Source organism: Microtus oregoni, unplaced genomic scaffold, assembly GCF_018167655.1.
Source record: "Microtus oregoni isolate MIOR12 unplaced genomic scaffold, Mior012 000050F_018, whole genome shotgun sequence".
Classification (NCBI taxonomy): domain Eukaryota; kingdom Metazoa; phylum Chordata; class Mammalia; order Rodentia; family Cricetidae; genus Microtus; species Microtus oregoni.
In genome coordinates, this window is record NW_024543242.1 from 1 (window position 1) to 21,712 (window position 21,712).

Here is a 21,712-nt window from a genome sequence, read left to right on the forward strand (position 1 = left end):
AACAACTCACCCCGACTTTTTTTTAAAGATCCACTTTGTTATCAGTTATGTGCATGCAGCTGTCTGCAGAGCCAGACTAGGGTTCAGACCTCCTGGGGCAAAAGCTGGAGGCAGTTGGGAGCTCCCCAGTACGGGTGCTGGGAACTGAACCTCTGCAAGAGCAGCAAGCTCTCTTAATCACCGAGAGATCTCTCCAGCTCGCGCTGACTTCTGAATCAGAACTCATGGTTCCCGATATAAATCATGAGGTAGGGTGGTCCTCGTGAAATGTGCCAGTCTTTAGGGGAACTTGTACTTGCCTTTGCCTGACCTTACACAGAGAATCCTCGAGAAGAGTGTTATAGTTCACTCCTAATGTAGTGCTACAGGAAGGGGCTTTAGTTCACAGCACAGGGTTCTGAAACATGTTTTACCTCGAGATTGTCCTGGGAACTAAGAACGCAGCCTCTTCCTCTAAATTGTTAGGTCAGACAATGTGTAAGCAGGGCAAACAGACCTTCCTGAACTCTGGTGCCACAGGTTCACTGGTCTGGTTATCACAGGTGCTCTTTTGTTCATCCAATAACACACACGTGGAACTCGCTTCCTCGAAGCCTGCTCTATTCTTAGCTTTTGGATAACTCTCTCTCTTTTTTTTAACAGCTGAAACGAACCACCATCACTTGAAAAGACTGAAGAGTAATTCTTAGAATTTTTTCTGTTTAGTTCTTACTCGCAAGATCTGGTCTGTACGGTAGTCTCCTGGTTAAATTTTGTACTTCTCAGTATTTATTCAGATTGTTTGTGTAAAGACCACCCATCTCCCTTTTCTTTTTCATAGTTGAATTATTCATACTGAAGAGTCACTAAAGAGAAACACCAGGCTGCTCACAACAAGCCCACTCCTATAGCCTGAAGCACCTACTGTGTTAGCCTTTCATTTTAAGAGCTTAACACCCAGGATTGTTATCTACCTCACTCACACTGATTTATATACCCTCCTCAATGAATGGGAAATTGTTTTAGATCAGAGGTGGAGATATGAAGAAAACACAATTCTATCATTAAACCATTCATTGCTTCTTTACTATATCCCAGGTACTAGGATAAGGAGTAGGATACAGTGGTTAGCAAACCAGTATGGCCTTATAGAACTTACTGAAACAGGTATATAAAAACAGTGCGTGTTAGATTCACCACTGGGTATCACTCAGCACATAGCAGGCACTCCAAAGTTTGTTGAATGAATGAAAATGGCTAAGTATATAAGCTTTGCTATGAGCTGGAAACAAACAAGGAAACTGTGGCAAGATAATATGGTAGAAATAGAGAAAAATGCAAGGCATATCTAGGAAGAAGATAGAAGCAAGAAGAGTGAACCATGGCAAGACTGGAAACACAGCATTGCAGTTGGACAAAATGGGGAGAGAACATCTCAGGAGAAGGCATCATCTAGATGAGGGCTCTGAGCTTAAGCGAGAGCTTGGTATGTTTCAGCTGGAAGCCAAGTGTGGGGGGGAGCGGGGAGGAGGGGGGATGTAAAGAGGTAAGTGATGGAAGATCACTGAGACCAACGTAAGAGGTAAGCAGGGGTCTTGTAGGACATTGTAATGGGGGGGTGATTTTACTCTAAATCAAATGGGAAGCGAATGAGAAGTGACTTATTGCCTTAAGCAGAGTCACATGATTTGATTTGTATTTTCGTTTTTAAAAACACACTCTTTCTAACGATAGAACAATTAATTGTGAGCACAAGAGAGTTCCCACAGTCTCTTGTTAGTTGTTATGATCCAAGCGAAGGAAGGATGGGAGTTTAGACTAAGGCTGTTGTGGTAAAAGCGAGTAGAGTAAAGATTATACACTGGCAATAGAAACAACAGACATGTTGACAGACTGGATGCAGGGAATGAGAAGAGGAATTAAGGATGACTTCCAGGTTTCTAGCTTAAGCAACTGGGTGGGAGGAGGTGCCATTTCCTAACATGAAGAACTGTGGGGGAGAAGTCCTGGGGTATGGCGCTGTTTATTCTTAGCATGATTTTCTTGAAATGTCTGTGAGCTATGTAAGTGTAAATGTCAAGTAGGCAGTTGAATATCAATCTGGAGCTTTCTAATAGGAAGTTTATGACACAAGTCTTATAAGTGGCACAAGGCTTAACACGTCCAAAGAAAAATTTCATGCCTTCCTGGGCTAGAGGAATCTTCAGAAATAAGTTGGCATTAGAACCAAAGGAAAGATGATTAAGAACATTTCAGGAGTGGACTAGGAAAGGCAGAGGACAAAAATCCGAAGGTACATTTAGAAATCGAAAAGCAGCTCAACGTGGATGGAAGAGAGCTTTGTATTTGGCTTGTTGGAAGATGGGTGTACAGAAGAGGGTACCCCAGACAACACAGGGCTTGAGAACCACGCTAAAGAATTTGTATAACATTTTGTGGGCAAAAGTGAGTAATAGCCAGTTTTTGTTCAGAGACATGACCTGATAAGATGTTAAGAGCTGTTTAGTGATATTAAGAAGTGCCTACCGAGGAATGGGAATAGGAGATGAAGGAGGCCAATTAAGAATCGATTTCAATTGTCAAGAAGTGAGATAATAAGCACCTACATGCTAACTGACAAGTAAAGGGAAATATTTGTAAGGAGATTTATGTTAACCTCAGAGGAAAGCCAGGAGGAGGCACCTCTGTTTTTTTCATTGTTAGTACCTGTTTTGATACTAGATCACGGCTTCTGGTAAGGATGGGCAATACTCCAGTCTTTCCACAGTGATATTTAACATGAATTCAAGGTGTACAGGACTGTTTATCTAGGATGGGTCACCTTTCAAAGTGTATTGTCTGGAACTAGAGAATCCTTTTATTGCAGTGAGGTCACAGAATGTATCAGAGGGCAGAGTACCAGAGTAGCCTCTGAGGTTAGCTGACAGTGTGCCATGTTTCCAGAAGGAAACACCATGGAAAACTGCTGACATACAGGTAGGAGGTCTTGTAGGACATTTGTAAAAGGTTTGAATTTTACCATAAGTGTCTGTATGGTATCAAGGTAACCAGGTAAGAAAGCAAAGGCTCTGCCACTGGAGCAGAGAGACTAACACAGGTGGGTGCCGCTGGAAGAAAAATTGTGAGTTCAAAGCCATGGGCAGACAGGACACGAACCGGGGAGTTTGTACAGACAGGAAGCACCGGTAAAGATGAGTTAAGTTTTCAATCTTTTCCCCTCTAGAGTTCCATTATCTGCCTCCCCCCACACATCCAACAAACGGCTACACAGGCTGAACTTTCCATTCACTGAAATTCCTCCTTGCCTGGGCTCCCATTCATAGTATTCGGATTTGTGCTAAACCCCACCCTTCCCCGTCCCCATCTGACAAACAAGTATCACTGAGAAAATAATTGCATGTGATCCTTCTCTTGTTAATAAGCCCATTGAGACAACCGAGGTCTTAGATATACTGATGCAAATGTCGGAAACAGAAGATAATAATACAGCCTGCTAGAGCTGCGGTGAGATAGAGTGGTAGGAGCACGGGTATGTTTGGGTACCATTCTAATGGGGAAGCCTGGCTATGGCCTCATCATATTCTCCACAGACTCCCAGGAACATTTATTTATGATGGGCCTCCCTTCAAAGGAGGTAAGGTATCCTTGGGACAGTCCTCTGAAATAAATCTACTGAGGAAAACAGAATGACTACCCCAAGTGTTTTGTTTATACTAGGGAATCCTTTTACTGCTGGTGGATTCTGCCTTCCTGTTATTATTCCTATCCTCTGCATCCTAGTTTTCAATGCAGACATACACACATACATAGGTGTATGTGTGTATGTATAGATATACATATATGTATGTATACTTATATGTGTATATAATATATATATATATTATATATACCATCACTGTTCAGCGTATTTTCAGGAGTACTTGCAGACTATATACTACATAAATATAATAAAGCAATGGATTCATAAAATACCTTCTTTTCATGAGTATCACTCTGAATAGCCTAGAAATTATGCAGTTACACTACAAGGGATAGCAACTAAATCTTTCTAATCTAAAATATTTTTTGATACCTGGAATTTAACAATGTAGTGATACATAAATTGTGATCCTCGTATATTTATTTTCACATATCTATTATTAAAATAATAATACCGTGGGGAACTGGTGAGTTGGTTGGTAGGTTCCTTTTATGCAAACCTATCAGTCTTACCAAACACATTTTTCACCTTGTGGATTTCTGCACATTTGTTTATGCTGTCTCTCCAGAGGTACTGTTAAACTCAACAGAAAGTATAAATGTAAAATGACTTTAGACTTTCATAAATGTCTCATTTGACACCCAAACTCAAGCCTACTTGTTAGCTTTCAAAACAATTTATTTTGCAACATAAGAAGAACAACGAGAATGTAATAGAAAATTTGAAAAGGGCAAGAAGATAGGAAGAAGGAAAATATCAACCATAATCCTACCACTTAAGCAACAACCGTCATTAAGAGCGTTGCTATGCTCACTCCTTAACCTTCATTAGGTCCCACTTATGGTGTACTGCCTTCCTTTAAGTTGCTCGCCTCTGTCTTCCATGCCACGCCTATACCACTCAGGCACACCATACCCTTCTTTTATAGTTAGCTAACTTGCTGTGACTTGTGCTTCCGGCTAGACTGTTAGAACCCTGGCAGGGCTGGCAGCATGACTTTTCCCACCAGGTGAATTGGACCCAACATTTGCTGACTGATTTAACCCAAATGAAGACGAACCATTAGCAGAACACGAAATAGGCCACATATCTAGATCATGAAAATTAGTGCTTTCCAGTCACCTAACTTGGTGACTATTGCTTTTCTGTTCCTGGACTCTTAAAAGGCTATTTAATGGGCCTCTTTCTTCACACCCACACTGAATGCAAAGTACACTGATTAAGAACCAGGACTTATTCAAAGACTTTCAATATAAGGCATAAAGGTGAAAGGGAAAGAAGGAGGCTGGGGGAGGGATATGAAGGGAGAAGGGAAGAAGAAGCAGCAGCAGCTGGGGGAGACATATAGTACACAGGCAGTAAAGAAAAGAGAAAGCTAGGAGAGGATATATAGTCTGGTGCTCAATCCAGTATGCGATTTGCCTCCAGCACTGTGTACAGGATCCCATCCACTTGTTCTGAGTCATACCCGATCTCACAAAGCTCCAAGTGAGGGAGGACAGAAGTAAGGAGATAGCTGACGTGGATACGTAGCCGCGTAAGCTTTGCCAAAGCCCTGTATAATGGAGTGAGGGGATAGGAGAAGAGATGACAGGAAGTCATTAGCCAACAGAATAATACGAAGTTCCTGCACAATGGGCCTATAGGTCTTAATAATTAGGTCTCCATGAGGTAGGAAGAAGGCAGACAGAACCATGCCATCAAACACGGGGAGACTGGCTGCGGCTTTCTAAGGAATAATTACTCAATCCGTGGTGGTCAATGAATTAAGACTTTCTCCCCTATGACCAGTAAACTGGGGGTCTTAGTGGATAATTCCCCTTAGTACTCACAAGGTGATAACTAAACCCTAGTAATTAACCTTTCTAAGTCATCTCTCTCTGTGTTCTGGCAGGAGACCTGGGCCTTCTGCAATACTTCCAGTTGTGTCTCTGTCTCTTTCAGTTTCTCTTTTAGTTCTTGCTTCTCCTCTTTGGTTCTTTCTAGCTCCGCTTTCAGAATCTGGAATTCAGCTTGGCGATAACCCATGTGCTTCTTGCTCCAGTATAAGCCTTCAGTCTCCTGGGTACTATAGGTCACCAATTCATGTTGAGCTCTCTTAAATTCAGAATGCCAGTGATTCTTCTCCTGTTCCAGCTCCTCTACCTGCATTCCAAGAAAGACAAAGTCAGTGATCAATACAACCAAAAGTTAGAGTATCCCGAACCATTTCTACTAAATCTATCCTGTGGTTCTATTATTTATAATGCTTTATTATACTTATGCAAATCTCTTGTCAAACCTAAAATACAGAGGGAAAGCCCATTAGGGTCCTCTCAATCTGAGAATACCACAGACTAGTTTAACGGCATATTTTGTTTAAAAGCTTCAGAATATGAAAGAAACCACCAAAATATCAGTACCCCAGTCCAGTGGTTCTCAACCTGTGGGTCATGACCCAATGGGATTTCAAATGATCCTTTCATAGGGATCACCTAAGACTATCAGAAAACATGGTATTTACAATATGATTCATAACAACAGCTAAATTAGAGTTATGAAGTAATAAAACAATTTTATAGTTAGGGGTTCCCACAACATGATCAACTATATTAAAAGGTTGCAGCATTAGGAAGGTTGAGAAGCACTGCCCTTGTCCCTTGGTTACAATGACCTCTTCTTATCCCTACTGGTAAGGCATTGCCCAAACCTTTTGCTGGAACAGATTCCTTTCAGCCAAAACACGCTCCAGTTTTTCTGTGGTTCTCTTCAATTCTTCCAGTTCTCTCTGGTTCTTTATCTTTGGCATGTTCCGACTTCCACTCTCCTGGTAGCCTTTTCCTTTGCCTGCAGTAGCTGTGGCAGGGGCCACAGGAGAATAAGGGTTCAGGTTCCAAGGTTCCGCTGCTGCCTTTCTTCTGCCTACAAACTCCTCCCAGTTGAAAGGGAATAGCTGGATGGGAGCTCCTGAATCTCCAAGTCCCTTCGCAACTCTGACCACCGCTACAAAAGGCCCTTCATTCACTTCTCTATTCTCGCTACTCCGGTTAGATTCTTCTGCTACCAATATTGGCATCTGATCTTCTAATTCTTCAGAAAGCAGGGACTCCTGGTCTTGGTCTTGGGACCCTAGACAAAGTGCTGGAGCTTCCCTGTTGTGGCCTGTGCTCTTGTTTGCTTCTGGGTATTCTGGTAAGAGGTATGGTGGTGTGCTTCTCTCAGAACTGGATTTCTCAAGGCTGTCCTCTCCTCCTAGGTCGGCAATAGTGGCCTCTCCCCTCCTGTAAGGACTGGACATGGAGTAATCTATAGGAGATGGTGTCATATCATTTTGGAACCTCCTTCGTTTCTCCACAGGCTCCTCACTTAGGATCAATTTGTATTTACTGCAGAAAGAAGAAACAAAATTGTAAGCTGTCACAGTACAGGTTAAGAATATTCTTACTCTACAAATCCCCTCCTCAAGGCACATATTCTTTCAGGGTAGGACTATTATTGCCACGGCCAAGAGATGCTTTCTTCCTGAGAGTGTACTGGATGCTGTCCCTAGCGTGTCAATGTTAACAGATGATGTGGGACTTTTACTAGGAAGCCCCTTGTGGAGATTGTTAGGTCACAGGCTGGGGGTGGGGGGAGCGTTGTGTTATCCTCAGAAGGGATTTGGGTAGCACTCGTGGGACCCTGAGTTAGTTCTCAGGAAAATCAGATGCTGTAAAAGATGTAATGACTTGCTCTTGCACACAACCCTAATACTGTGATCCCACCCACCATAAGGCTTTTACCAGAGCCAAGATGAAAGCAGCAACACCGTGCCCTTGAATCTCTAGTCTTGTGAGCTATACAAACATTTTGTTTCTTGTAAAGTTACCCGATCTAACACATTTTGTTACATCAAGTAGTACAACAATTCAGCCCCCTCCCCAAGCCTCAACCCCTTCACTCGTGCAACTGGATGAATTGACAGCTGGGGCTAGGAGAGAAATAAAGTTGGTAGGTTTTAAGGGTTAGCATAAAATAGCCTTGTTAGAAGAAAACAGGAGGGGACTGACCTTGGTAGAATGTTTTCAAAATGAATTTTAAACCACCCTAACTGTCAAGCTTCCTAAAAGCAAATAGAGGAAGACAAACAAAAACTAAACACACACACACACACACACACACACACACACACACACACAGAATCTCTTAACACAGATGGAATAAAAGGTCATTTAAAAAAGCCTAGGTGGGAGGAGGGGGAGGGAAATGGGAGGCTGGGAGAAGGTGGAAACTTGTTTTTTTTTTCTCCTTTTCTCAATAAAAAAAGAAAAAAAAATAAAAATGAAAAAGTGCACTTTTAAAATGGAAAAAAAAAAAGCCTAGCGGTGTATGCAGAAAAGAAAGCCAGCTCGTTAATTTTAAAGTATCACAAACCCTCCAGTATCAAAGACTTAGCATGTTTTTATATTGCAATAGTACTCCACACAATTCCTTGCCAGCCAAGTGGATTATGTCTATTGCCCACTATTCCCTTGTAAAAGTTAATTAAAACACAAGGCCCTGATTAGAAACAAAGAAAGTAAACCAATCAGATCAAGTTATTTCCCCATTATGACCAACACCTTCACTTGGTCAGGCCCAAACTGGAGCTCCCTTTGTTCTTCAGGGAAAGCCAGATTCCATGGCCTCAAATCACCTTCCCTTTCTGGCTACTACAAGCACTAATGTGTTATGGAATATTAATTTAAGATGTATTACATTTGTTTATGCTGTGGAACATTTGTTTAATGAAGCAAAGATGTGTTTCATTCTTTTCCGTTGCATTTGTTTAAGTCTGTGAAACTGAGTTACCTTGCCTGTCTAAAATACTTGATTTGTCTAATAAATAGCTGAGTGGCCAATAGCAAGGCAGGAGAAAGGATAAGCGGGGCTGGCAGGAAGAGAGAATAAACAGAAATAGAAAAAGAGAGAAACGGTAGCAAAAGAGAGGAAGGAGCGAGGACACTAGAGGCTAGTCCCCGAGCTACACAGCCAGCCACAGAGTCAGAGTGAAAGAAAGATCTACAGAAGTAAGAAAAGGGAAAAGTCCAGAGGCAATAGGTAGATGGGATAATTTAAGTTAAGGAAATCTGGCTAAAAATAAGCCAAGCTAAGACCAGACATGCATAGAAAGAATAAGCCCTCGTGTGTGATTTATGTGGGAGCTGAGTGGCAGGCCCCTAAAGAGTAAAGAGTAAAAAACAAACAACTACACTAACGGGTAAAGAATCTATCAAAACAGTTGGTGCCAGAGAAATCCATAGTGATCTTCAATAGGCAGAAGGATTGGAAAGCCATTTCCCTTCTTGTAATCACCCCCTCTCCAGGTGACCAAGAGATGCCAAGGTAAAAAACCAGCTGTTGAACTTTGGGTGAGAAAGGATCAGGCACGTAACTAGCCTCCTCAGAGGACCTCAAGGCCACCCATGTCTCTGTGGCTTCGGAGGGCAACTGTGAAACCTCTCAATCTTAACCTCTGAGAACACTCTATGAGTTTCTTGGAATCCAAACGGGCCTGCCATCTTAACAGCTCCTGTGATATCCTTTTAGCAGTTTGTACAATACTACGCAGAAAGAAACGCTGGGCACAGTGGTGCATGCCTCTAATCTCGGCCCTTAGGAAGCTGACGCAGGAAGATTGATGGAACTTTGAAGCCAGCCTGGGCTACAGGCCTGTCAGGGAAGGCTACACACTGAAGCTGTCTTAAAAAAAAAAAAAGAACAAAGACAAAAACAAGTTTTGTGAAAGTAAATAAAGTTGTATTATTTGTCTGATCTTCATTTGCCCAACTCTAAGGGCTCTGTTCATAACAATTTCCGATTTGACTATGATCTTTCCTCTTAGGAATCTCAGACTGTTGGCTCCAACCTACGAGAACCCCCCCCTCATTCTCCTAAGTCCTAACCCCAATACTGACTTTAGAACTGCTTAGCACACCTTTCTTCCTGGAGGTACCAATGGTATCTCCAACTCGGTGTGTATAAAACTGACTCCTGACATGCTCCTTCAAACATGTTTCTTCTCTCCTGTTTCTTACTGGTGTTAACATCATCCAACTGGTGGCAATTTTTACAGTTTTATGTGGTGACTTACACTCCCAAGATGCTGGTTAGGGTACCATTACCTTTCTGGATGGCTGCAGCGGCTTCCTATGACCTCCCCCCCCCCCCCCCGGCCAGCTCATTCACTATGGTAATCTCCTAAAGTCAGGCTTCAACATATTTAATTCCTTTTTAAAAACTTTTTATGTGTTGCTGCCTCTAACATAAAAGTCTAAATGTCTTAACTGGACAATCAAATCTTCCCATGCCAAAACACAAGGAACCTCTATGCTAGGTAGTGTGTTAAGCCTTATCTGATTCTCTCAATTGGAAGGCAGGCAGGAATATTATCTTAACTGCTTTAAGGGACGGTCAGGAAAAGGTTGTAATTGACTGCAGCTGCTAAGTGGCAGAGCTGGGGTATATAATTTGGCCCTAGCTTTATCTTCCATTACTAGACAAACACCAGACAAACTGAATTGCTGGGTGATTTCTTATTGTGATCCATTTGGCCACAACAACTCTCTCTTTTCTAGCATTACACATTTAAATCCTGCTTGCATGGTACTTTGACTTTCTGTAATACTGCGTGTGTGGATGCACATGCATACTGCATGTGAAGGCCAGTGGTCAGCATCAGGTGCAGTTCTGCAAGATTCATCTACCTTGTTTTCTGAGACAGGGTTTTCACTGCGGCTCGGGCTTGTGACCAGGCAAGGTTCCAGGCAAGGTTAGTGGGAGAGCAGGTCCCTAGGGACTCTTCTGTCTCTGTATCCCCAGTGACAGGATTACAAGCAGGCACTGCTGAATCTGGCTTGTTATGTGGGTGCTGTGGATGGAACCTGGGGCTTTGCACTTGAGTAATAAGCACTTTATCAACTGAGCTATCTCCCCAGGACCGCTTGGAGCAATCTTAATATTCTTTTATAAGATGTGTTACCATCTATGGGATAAGAGTGTACATGTATGTGTGCACATCATACTTGAGTACAGACTTAGCACCTCCTTGACAGAGAGCACTTAATGTGGTAGAAACAGAGGAACAAAACTTTCATGTAAGTGGAAATCAAAATAGGATTATTATCCCAGGTGGTGGTGACCCATGTATTTAACCTCAGCACTCGGGAGGCAGAGGCAGGTGGATCTCTGAGTTCAAGGCCAGCCTGGTCTACAGAGCGAGTTCCAGAACAACCAGGGCTACACAGAAAAAAACACACAACAAAAACAGAACTATGGATTTCTGTTATTTATTCTATATTTCTCCAGAAACTCTGGTTCTGCCCTCTAGGAATCGATCCTAATACAAGACCTACACCTGCTCCTTGGGTAAAGATTAATTGTAGGTTTTATATGTTTGGAATTCAACAACATTGCTTTCTTTTCATTTTCTCTTTTTTACCACATTATCTGTTGTTACTTTATATTTTAAATTATCTTCTAAGCCTTTTACGTTTTCTGACACAGCTACACAAACCATCCTTCTGCTACTCAAAATGCTTCCTGCAGCACTCCTCTCTGTTTGACTGTGAGTTGGCTACTTCATAAAGAACATGCAGAAGACTATATTGAAATTAGAATATTTTAGTTTTTGGACATTCATTATCTTGTTTTTGACTCTGTTTAAGACACCATGATAGGCAAAAGTAAGAATCAACACTGTGGCTTCTGTACAGTGTGTATGCACTCATTTGTGACAACCTCTTTTTAAAATGCTGTGCATTTACCCATTTAGAGTATGCATGTCTATCAACGGCAGTTCTCTGCTTCAGACTTTGAACAGCTGGGATAACAAGCCCGGCTTTTCATAACTGATCTCTATTATTTAGTGTGTTTCCAACATTTATCCAAGGTGTATCGGTATATTATTGTCTCTCTGGTGTTGATATGGTTTGAGTATGCACCCCAATAATTTACATGTAAAAATCTAATCCCCCTTGTGAGATACAAAATATGGAAACTCAATTCAAGTATGTCTGGAGGTAGGGTCTTTGGGAGGTGATTAGGGTTAGATAAAGCCATTAGGGGAAAGCTCTAATGATTACTAGTGAGGGTCATCAGAACATAGGGAGAAACACAGAAGAGGACAGTGGCGAGGGAAAGAGACTGACAGAGACTGACAACATATAGAACACATATGCAGACACAGATGTGTGCTCCGTCTCTTGCCATGTGATGCCCTGCACTGTCTCAGCACTCTGCCAGCAAGAAGGCCTTCCTTCTCCAGAGTTAGGGATGTGCTAGTTAGAGTTAAAGCTTCCAGAACTAAGTTAAATACATCTGATTTTCCATAGGGTTACACAGCCTAGAGCATTTCATTATAGTAAGAAAAAGTTCATTATTACCAGTCCTTTACATGGCTAAGTAATATTCCATTGTATAGCTCTTTAACTTTAAATATTTTATTTTTGAGAATATTATAAAATGTACTTTGATCATATTCACCCCCTCTCCCAACTCCTCCCCTTCCTACTTTTCCTCTTCTCCTTAGCTCCCTAATTTTTCCTCTCACTTTTTACCCTCATCACAGTTCATGTTACTAGACTAGTCTTGAGAGTGGGCCTACCCTGGAGTGTGGCTGACCTACCAGGGGCCACATCATTAAAGAAAACAGGACCATCTCATTAGATACAAAAAAGACCTTTGACAAAACCCAACATCCCTTCATGATGGAGTTTTATCACCAAGGGATGTCGGATTTTGTCAAATTTCTTTTTTTTTAATCTAAAAACTCCCAGAGAATTTAGGGATTCAAAGTCATTATCTCAACATATTAAAGATTCAACCACAAATTTCCTACATGTGATAAATATATTTAGCAAAGAAAGTATCAGGAAACAAAATCAACTCTCTCTCTCTCTCTCTTTCTCTCTCTCTCTCTCTCTCCCCCTCTCTCTCCCTCTCTCTCCCCCCCCCCCTCTCTCTCTCTCTCTCTCTCTCACACACACACACACACACAGAGAGAGAGAGAGAGAGAGAGAGAGAAAGACAGAGAGAGAGAGACAGAGAGACAGAAACACACACAGAGAGAAAGAGACACAGAGAGAGCAACCTTTCTATATATAAACAAATAAACAACAAACATATTCAGAAGAAAATTAGGGAAACAATCCCATTCATAATAGCCTCAGAAAATTAAAATGCCTTGGAATAAGTCATTCTGTTGAGAATTCTCTGTTCAGTTCAGTGCCCCATTTTTTAATTGGGTTAATTAGCATTTTAAAGTCTAGTTTCTTGAGTTCTCTATATATTTTGGAGATCAGACCTTTGTCTGTTGCGGGGTTGGTGAAGATCTTCTCCCAGTCAGTAGGTTGCCTTTGTGTCTTAGTGACAGTGTCCTTTGCTTTGCAGAAGCTTCTCAGTTTTAGTAGGTCCCATTTACTCAATGTTGCTCTTAATGTCTGTGCTTCTGGGGTTATACATAGGAAGCGATCTCCTGTGCCCATCTATTGTAGGGTATTTCCCACTTTCTCTTCTATCCTTTTCAGTGTGTTCGGGCTGATATTGAGGTCTTTAATCCATTTGGACTTGAGTTTTGTGCACGGTGAAAGATGTGGGTCTATTTTCATTCTTCTACAGGTTGACATCCAGTTGTGCCAGCACCATTTGTTGAAGATGCTTTCTTTCTTCCAATGTATACTTTTAGCTCCTTTATCAAAAATGAGGTGTTCATAGGTTTGTGGGTTAAAATCCGGGTCTTCTATATGATTCCATTGGTCGACTTCTCTGTTTTTATGCCAGTACCACACTGTTTTCATTACTGTAGCTCTGTAATAGAGTTTGAAGTCAGGGATGGTAATGCCTCCAGAAGATCCTTTATTGTATAGGATTGTTTTGGCTATCCTGGGTTTTTTGTTTTTCCATATAAAGTTGATTATTGTTCTCTCCAGATCTGTGAAGAATTTTGATGGGATCTTGATGGGGATTGCATTGAATCTATAAATTGCCTTAGGTAGAATTGCCATTTTTACTATGTTGATCCTCCCAATCCAAGAGCAAGGTAGATCCATCCATTTTTTGGTATCCTCTTCAATTTCTTTCTTCAATGCCTTAAAGTTCTTGTCAAATAGATCTTTCACTTCCTTGGTTAGATTTACCCCAAGATATTTAATGCTGTTTGTGGCTATCGTGAATGGTGAAGCTTCTCTGATTTCCCTCTCTGCTTCCCTATCCTTTGTGTATAAGAGGGCGACTGATTTTTTGGAGTTGATCTTGTATCCTGCCACATTACTAAAGCTGTTTATCAGCTGTAAAAGTTCTTTGGTGGAGTTTTGGGGGTCGCTTAAGTACACTATCATATCATCTGCGAATAACGAAAGTTTAACTTCTTCCTTTCCAATTCGAATCCCCTTGATCCCATTATGTTGTCTTATTGCTATTGCTAGAACTTCAAGTACTATATTGAAGAGGTATGGAGAGAGTGGACAGCCTTGTCGTGTTCCTGAGTTAAGCGGGATGGCTTTGAGTTTCTCTCCGTTTAATTTGATGTTAGCTGTCGGCTTGCTGTATATAGCTTTTATTATATTTAGGTATGACCCTTGTATCCCTAATCTCTCCAAGACTTTTAACATAAATGGATGTTGAATTTTGTCAAATGCTTTTTCAGCATCTAATGAGATGATCATATGGTTATTTTCCTTCAGTTTATTTATATGCTGGATTACATTGATAGATTTTCGTATGTTGAACCAACCCTGCATCTCAGGAATGAAGCCTACTTGATCATAATGGATAATTTTCCTAATGTGTTCTTGGATTCGGTTTGCCAGTATTTTGTTGAGGATTTTTGCATCGATGTTCATGAGTGAGATTGGCCTGTAATTCTCTTTCCTGGTTGAGTCTTTGAGTGGTTTTGGTATCAGAGTAACTGTAGCTTCATAAAAGGAATTAGGTAATGACCCTTCTGTTTCTATATTGTGGAATACATTAAGGAGTATGGGTATTAGCTCTTCTTGGAAGTTCTGGTAGAATTCCGCATTGAAACCATCTGGTCCTGGGCTTTTTTTGGTAGGGAGGTTTTTGATAACAGCTTCTAATTCTTCGCGACCAACAGGTCTGTTTAGATTGTTCACCTGGTCCTGGTGTAACTTTGGTATATGGTATTTATCTAAAAAAGTGTCCATTTCTTTTACATTTTCCAGTTTTGTGTTATACAGGCTTTTGTAATATGATCTGATGATTCTCTGAATTTCCTCTGTGTCTGTGGTTATGTCCCCCTTTTCATTTCTGATCTTATTAATTTGCGTATTCTCTCTCTGCCGTTTGATTAGTTTGGATAGGGGTTTATCAATCTTGTTGATTTTCTCCAGGAACCAGCTTTTTGTTTCATTGATTCTTTGGATTGTTTTCTGTGTTTCTATTTTGTTGATTTCAGCCCTCAGTTTGATTATTTCCAATCTTCTACTCCTCCTAGGTGAGTCTGCTTCTTTTTTTTCTAGAGCTTTCAGGTGGGCTGTTAAGTCTTCAATATGTGCTTTCTCTGTTTTCTTTAAGTGGGCACTTAGTGCGATGAACTTTCCTCTTAGCACTGCTTTCATACTGTTCCATAAGTTCGAGTATGTTGTTTCTTTATTTTCATTGAATTCAAGGAAGACTTTAATTTCTTTCTTTATTTCTTCCTTAATCCAGGTATGGTTCAGAAGTTGACTGTTCAGTTTCCATGAGTTTGTAGGCTTTCTGGGGGTAGCATTGTTGTTGAATTCTAACTTTAATCCATGGTGATCTGATAAGACACAGGTGGTTACTAATATTTTTTTGTAACTGTGTAAGTTAGCTTTGTTACCGAGTATGTGGTCAATTTTCGAGAAGGTTCCATGAGCTGCAGAGAAGAAGGTATATTCTTTCCTCTTCGGGTGGAATAATCTATAGATGTCTGTTAAGTCCATTTGCTTCATTACCTCCATTAATTCTCTAATTTCTCTGTTAGGTTTCTGTTTGATTGACCTGTCCATTGGTGAGAGAGGAGTGTTGAAGTCTCCTACTATTAGTGTGTGTGGTTTGATGGCTGCCTTGAGTTTTAGTAATGTTTCTTTTACATACGTGGGCGCTTTTATATTCGGGGCATAGATATTCAGGATTGAGACTTCATCCTGATGAATTGTTCCTGTTATGAGTATAAAATGTCCCTCTCCATCTCTTCTGATTGATTTAAGTTTGAAGTCAACTTTGTTAGAAATTAGTATGGCCACACCTGCTTGTTTCTTAGGACCATTTGCTTGATAAGCCTTTTCCCAGCCCTTTACTCTGAGTAGGTGCCTGTCTTTGTGGTTGAGGTGTGTTTCTTGTAGACAGCAGAACGTTGGATCCTGTTTTCGTATCCAATCCCTTAGCCTGTGCCTTTTTATAGGTGAGTTGAGCCCATTGACATTAAGTGATATTAATAACCAGTGGTTGTTAACTCCGGTCACTTTTTTAGTAGTAGGGTTTGTGTGTTTCCCTTCTTTGAGTTGCGCTGGTGAAAGGTCTCTAGATGACTGAGTTATTGTGGGCATTGTTGGACTCCTTGGTTAGTGATTTTCCTTCTATTATTTTCTGTAAGGCTGGATTTGTGGCTACGTATTGTTTGAATTTGTTTTTATCCTGGAAAATTTTGTTTTCTCCATTTATAGTGAACGAAAGCTTGGCTGGATATAGTAGTCTGGGCTTGCATCCATGATCTCTTAGTTTTTGCAGTACATCTATCCAGGACCTTCTGGCTTTCATGGTTTCCATAGAGAAGTCAGGTGTAAGTCTGATAGGTTTACCTTTATAAGTAACTTGGCCTTTTTCCTTTGCGGCTCTTAATATTCTTTCTTTATTCTGTGTATTTTGTGTTTTGATTATTATATGGCGAGGGGATGTTTTTTTTTGATCCAGCCTATTTGGTGTTCTGTATGCTTCTTGAACCTTCATAGGTACCTCTTTCTTCAGGTTGGGAAAGTTTTCTTCTATAATTTTATTAAGTATATTTTCTGTACCGTTGAGCTGCACTTCTTCTCCTTCTTCTACTCCAATTATTCTTAGGTTTGGTCTTTTTATTGTGTCCCAAATTTCCTGAATGTTTTGTGATGAGAATTTGTTGGTTTTGCTGTTTTCTTTGATCAGTGTGTTTATTTTTTCTATGGTATCTTCAGTGTCTGATATTCTCTCCTCTATCTCTTGTAATCTGTTGTTAGTACTTGTTTCTGTCATTCCTGTTCGTTTACCCAGATTTTCCATCTCCATTCTTCCCTCGGTTTATGCTTTCTTCATTGCTTCCATTTCATTCTTCATGTCTTGAACCGCTTCCCTAACCTGTTTGATTGCTTTTTCTTGTTTCTCTTGGTTTTCTTGCGTGTCTTTGAGCGATTTATTCATTTCCTCTACCTTTTTGTTTGTAATCTCTAATTGTTTATGGCAGTTTTTCACCTCCTGTTTAAGGTCCTCTATTATTTTCATATAGTTCACTTTTGAGTCGATTTCTTCTATTTCTTCAGGAGTAGGGTGTACAATTCTTCTTATTTCGGGATCCCTGGTTTCTGGTGGTGTCATGTTGCCTTTCAGATTGTTGGAGGAATTCTTGTATTGGCGCCTTCCCATCTCTTCCTTCAAATGGAGCCAGGAGAGGCCTGGTCTCTTGGTCCAGACTTTGCTGTGATTGACTCTCAGGGTATATCTCTTCAGTGTAGAAGCAGGAACCGTTCCCGTCCAGATGGGATTCCTCCGCAACCGTCCTGATGGGATTCCTCGGCAACTAAACAGGGCCGCTGGTAGCCCAATGATCCAGGGCCAACAGGATGAATGGAGCAAGTGGGGGGGGGGGGGTATCCAGGAGCGCGCAGGAAGCCTGGCGCCGGAGCTGGAGGTGCCCGGCTCCCTTACAGGGGACCCTGAGGCCTGCCTGGCTGGCAGGCACTCACCGCTCTGGGTGGGTCGCCTTAGTTTAGGAGCTTAAGACTGTATTGAGCACTGGTCCTAGCATACAGCGGGGCAGGGTTGGGGAGGGGTGCTGGGTCGTGCGAAAGAAAGACAGCCCTGCAGAAGGAGCTGGGGGAGGGGGTTTGTGCTCTCTTCCGGGACAGTCCGCCCGCCCCTGGGTAGCACACACTCACCCGTCCTGATGGGATTCCTCAGCAACTAAACAGGGCCGCCGGTAGCCCAATGATCCAGGGCCAACAGGATGAATGGAGGGGGGGGGGGTTGGGGGGGTGGTATCCAGGAGCGCGCAGGAAGCCTGGCGCCGGAGCTGGAGGTGCCCGGCTCCCTTACAGGGGACCCTGAGGCCTGCCTGGCTGGCAGGCACTCACCGCTCTGGGTGGGTCGCCTTAGTTTAGGAGCTTAAGCCATTCAACAAAATTTTGCATAGCCCTGGGTACGCAAATATATAAGATAGTTATACACATCAAAACATTTACCTAAAATAAATCATAAAGATCTGTTGTTTTTTAACTCTTTGGTAGATATATAATTTTACCATTTATTAAAGCAGGGCTGGTTTTTTGGTTATAGACTCAGGAGGTAAAATACTTGCTGTGCAAACCTGATGACTTGAGTTTGATACCCAGATTCTATGATGGATGGAGAGAGTTGACTGTGACAAGCTGTCCTCTGACCTCCACATGAGCACCGTAGTATGCTCCCTCACACAGACATCATGCAAGCACACACAAGAACAGCAACAATAGGAAATATAGAATGAATAAACCTTGCTTGCAGGTGAGATAGATGTGCTTGTCTGTTTTTACATAAAGAAGGAAACCTTAGTGGAACATGTGGTCCTGCAGGCTGGAGAGCATCTTTGCCATTTTGCAGAGTTGGCCGATACATGTGGATTTCATAATTGTGGGTGCTGAGAATGCCGCTTTACCTAAGTATGTACTTCGAAACGGTAACATGTTTCGGACCATTGCAGAAATTGTTGGAAATGCCGTATTAATTCCAAGCCAAAGTTAATATGATGATTGTTTTACTGCACCTCAAGTCGGCAGCACCAGCCACAAATTTTAAAATCAAACATTAATAAAATTCAAAATAAGCGCTAACTTGATGCCGGCTGAGAAACGATGGGAAGAAGCTGGTGAAAGTCTGTTGACCATAATCAGACAATAATATCTCTGTAAGAACAGAGAACGCTTTCTGGATTGGAGAAGCACTACAGTTTATAAATGCAGTAATCTTGGATCTGACCCAGGGCGCTTCAGACCGCAGTCACTGGCGCTGCACGGTGTACCAGCATGTGCAGCGGGAGGGTCACGTGTTAGCAGTGACACTCCACAATGCTTTCCCGTGGGCCCTGCACAGAGCACCCCCGATACGTGCCGTGTTTGATCGGGGAAGTAATCCTTCACTTCTTTTATTTCATTTTTTCTGGCAATGTGTTTCGATGGTGTTCCCTCTCCTCTAATGCCTCCAAGATCTTCCCCTCCTCCCCACCCACCCAACTGGATGTTCTCTCCCCTTTATCTTTCTCCCTCTCTCTCAAGAAAAGAACAAAAATGAAAAGCAAAACGAAAAGAAGTCCGATAATACAAAAAATGTCAAAACAAAAAATGCACATAGACACACGCACACACATGCGTACACACACAAACAGTGGTAACAATAACAACAAACCACAACCAGGAAGTTCCTTTCAGATTGACCCTAGAACCTGCCCTGGAATATGGTTGCTATTTTCAGTGACCCTCTGCTGGGAGAAAACTGATTTGGGGAATTACATGTTGATATACACATTCAAAAAACTTTTATTGTTGCCTAAAAAAATTTCTACCCCCTGATTCAGTTACATAACCGCACCCAAGGTCAGGACCCACAGTTCAAGAAGCTATGCCTTACATGATCATTGGCAGTGAATCCTTTGTGCCCACTGGAGACATAACAGAGAAAAATGAAGACGGTCACCAAGGTAGGGGCGGGAGTGGAAGTCAGAGATGTGACAAAACCATCAGCCTGATATGGCAGCACATACCTGTGACGCCACCAGTACTTAAGATGAAGTCAGGGCGTCATGTTCATCACCTATGTAGTGAGTTCGAGGCCAGCCCAAGCCACCTGAGATTGTCTATAAACACGTGTGCATGTGTGTCTATATGTGTACATGTACATGTAAGGTGTGTGTGTCTAAAAGGAAAGTCAGAAGGGAGGAAAGAAGGAAAAGAGGAAGGAAGGAGAACTAAGCCTTAAGAATTAATGTTCTAGTGACTGCTTCGCTAAAGAAGAGTGTTTGATTGAGATTTATTAATTGGCACAGCCCATTCCCATAACAAGCAGGCACTGAAAATTGCTGCCCGGGTCTAGTGGCGCCTTCCCATAGGCTCAGCTTTTTAAGTGTCTGACGTGGAAGGATAGCTTAAACTCAGAAGATGAAGTCCAACAAGGCCCACAAGAGCAACAAAACAACTTGCAATGAGGTGACTTACTCTTGTAGGTTTTGTTGAAATTTGATGGATGATGTATTTTTATATCAAACCACATATTAAGCCTTTCTACTTGCAGTTTAAGCTGTCCTGGATCTATGGACAAATTGAAAATAGGCTAAATTTTATCTTGTTTTTGAACCGTGTCTTACTGAACTATTGGAAATGACTTTCGTCAATATTAATGGTTCTGTTCTAGTCTCATGTGGCAAGTTCTTAACATTTTGTGTAGCCCTTCTTTTTCATGGAGACATTTTAAGTGATACTTTTTCTTTTTATATTATTTTCGTCAGTTTTTATGTAGACCTTATTCAAACAAGATTTCTGAACACGGTTTTTAGAATTTTTGCTGTTGCAGACAACTTGTAGATGTCAGCTTTTTTTTTCCCATTTACTCAGAAAATACACGCCGTTTTTTTTTTTATATCATAATCGCAGATACAAGAGCAAGTTAGAGCCCTAAAACTGTAGGTTTAGGACTCAGCCACGAGAGGGCGCTGTGTCTCTTTCTGGTAATGAACACCAGTTGAAGAGGGAGCTCAGGGCTCTTTCTGTCTTGTGATTCTAGTTTGTTCTAGGGTTGTCTCTCTGTCTTTTAAAATCTGCACTCCTCCTCGGGCTTCGGGTGTCACCAATGACAGGTATAGGTGACAGTTTACACACTTTTTCCTGTAGTCTGTGGGAGGTAGCTTGCCTGCAAGGCTCTTGGGGCTTCTCTGGGGAGTAGAGGGAGGACCCTGCAGTCACAAGTCGTGACTCTATAGTTGCACTGTCGCAGGTCTCCAGCTGTCCCATTGCGTGACTGTTGCTCAGGCCACTCCACTTCTGTGAGTCAAAAGCATGTGTGTATGAGGACGATCTCGCACACTCTACCGGGAAAGGCGCTTCCTGAGCAGAGTAAGAAGGATGAAAAACACCACACTTATCGTCTAGGGAGCACTCAGCAGCCGGTAGTTGTGCATAGCTTCCCAACCCAGCGGGAGCATCGTCTGGGCAGCTAAGGCCTGGCCCATTCCCAATCAGCATAGCATCTCTCATCAGTACGCCACCCCGGTAGCACTGTGCCTTATAGCTAGAATTGTGAACGCTTGCTTTTCTCCACCCAGCACCAGACCCCCAAAGTCCCTACTCCTTCTGTGACTCCTTTCAGTGGCCTTCAGTTTTTTTTTTTTTTTTCTGGCATCTGGCCCAGAGTTCTTCACACCCTCTGACTCACTTCCCTCCGGGCAGCACCTAAACCTTTTCTTCTTGGCCCTCACACAGAACTAAACCTTTGCCAACTCCTGTTCATCTTCTCCTTCTAGATATAGAAAGCTTCAGACCTGAGGAGCCTCAATTCTACTACCACTTCCCATCACTGTAACCGTGGGCCAATGCTGTCGTTTCTCAAATTTCTGCTTAGCCACTCAGTATATGTGTAACTGTGAGTAGGCGCCATATTATCCCTGAACCTCCACTTCCTCGTTAATAAAATAAGGATGGGTCAGGTGGTGGTGATGTATACCTTTAATCCCAGCACTCAGGAGTCATAGGCAGGAGGATCTCTGTGAGTTCGAGGCCAACCTGGTCTCCAAGAGCTAGTTCCAGGACAGCTAGGGCTGTTACACCGAGAAACCCTGTCTCA

At 42.0% G+C, this 21,712-nt stretch overlaps 1 protein-coding gene across 1 annotated transcript; it reads right to left on the bottom strand.

Moving 5' to 3' along the window:
• Positions 1-4,344: 4,344 nt before the first annotated feature.
• Positions 4,345-20,883, bottom strand: LOC121437000 (MORC family CW-type zinc finger protein 4-like). Its single transcript, XM_041636885.1, has 4 exons — positions 20,783-20,883; positions 6,369-7,044; positions 5,541-5,824; positions 4,345-5,234 (listed from the first exon to the last, which is right to left on the bottom strand). Exons 1-4 carry the CDS (start codon positions 20,881-20,883, stop codon positions 5,081-5,083), a joined length of 1,215 nt encoding a protein of 404 aa, XP_041492819.1. The 3' UTR covers positions 4,345-5,080.
• Positions 20,884-21,712: the final 829 nt, after the last annotated feature.

Coding starts and splice junctions, on each gene's coding strand:
- LOC121437000 (XM_041636885.1), bottom strand. CDS start 20,883: ATGGGACAGCTGGAGACCTGCGACAGTGCAACTATAGAGTCACGACTT. Junction 5,825..6,368: donor GGAATCTGTTCCAGCAAAAG/GTTTGGGCAATG, acceptor CTTGGAATGCAG/GTAGAGGAGCTGGAACAGGA. Junction 5,235..5,540: donor GAGAGAGATGACTTAGAAAG/GTTAATTACTAG, acceptor TCCATTATACAG/GGCTTTGGCAAAGCTTACGC.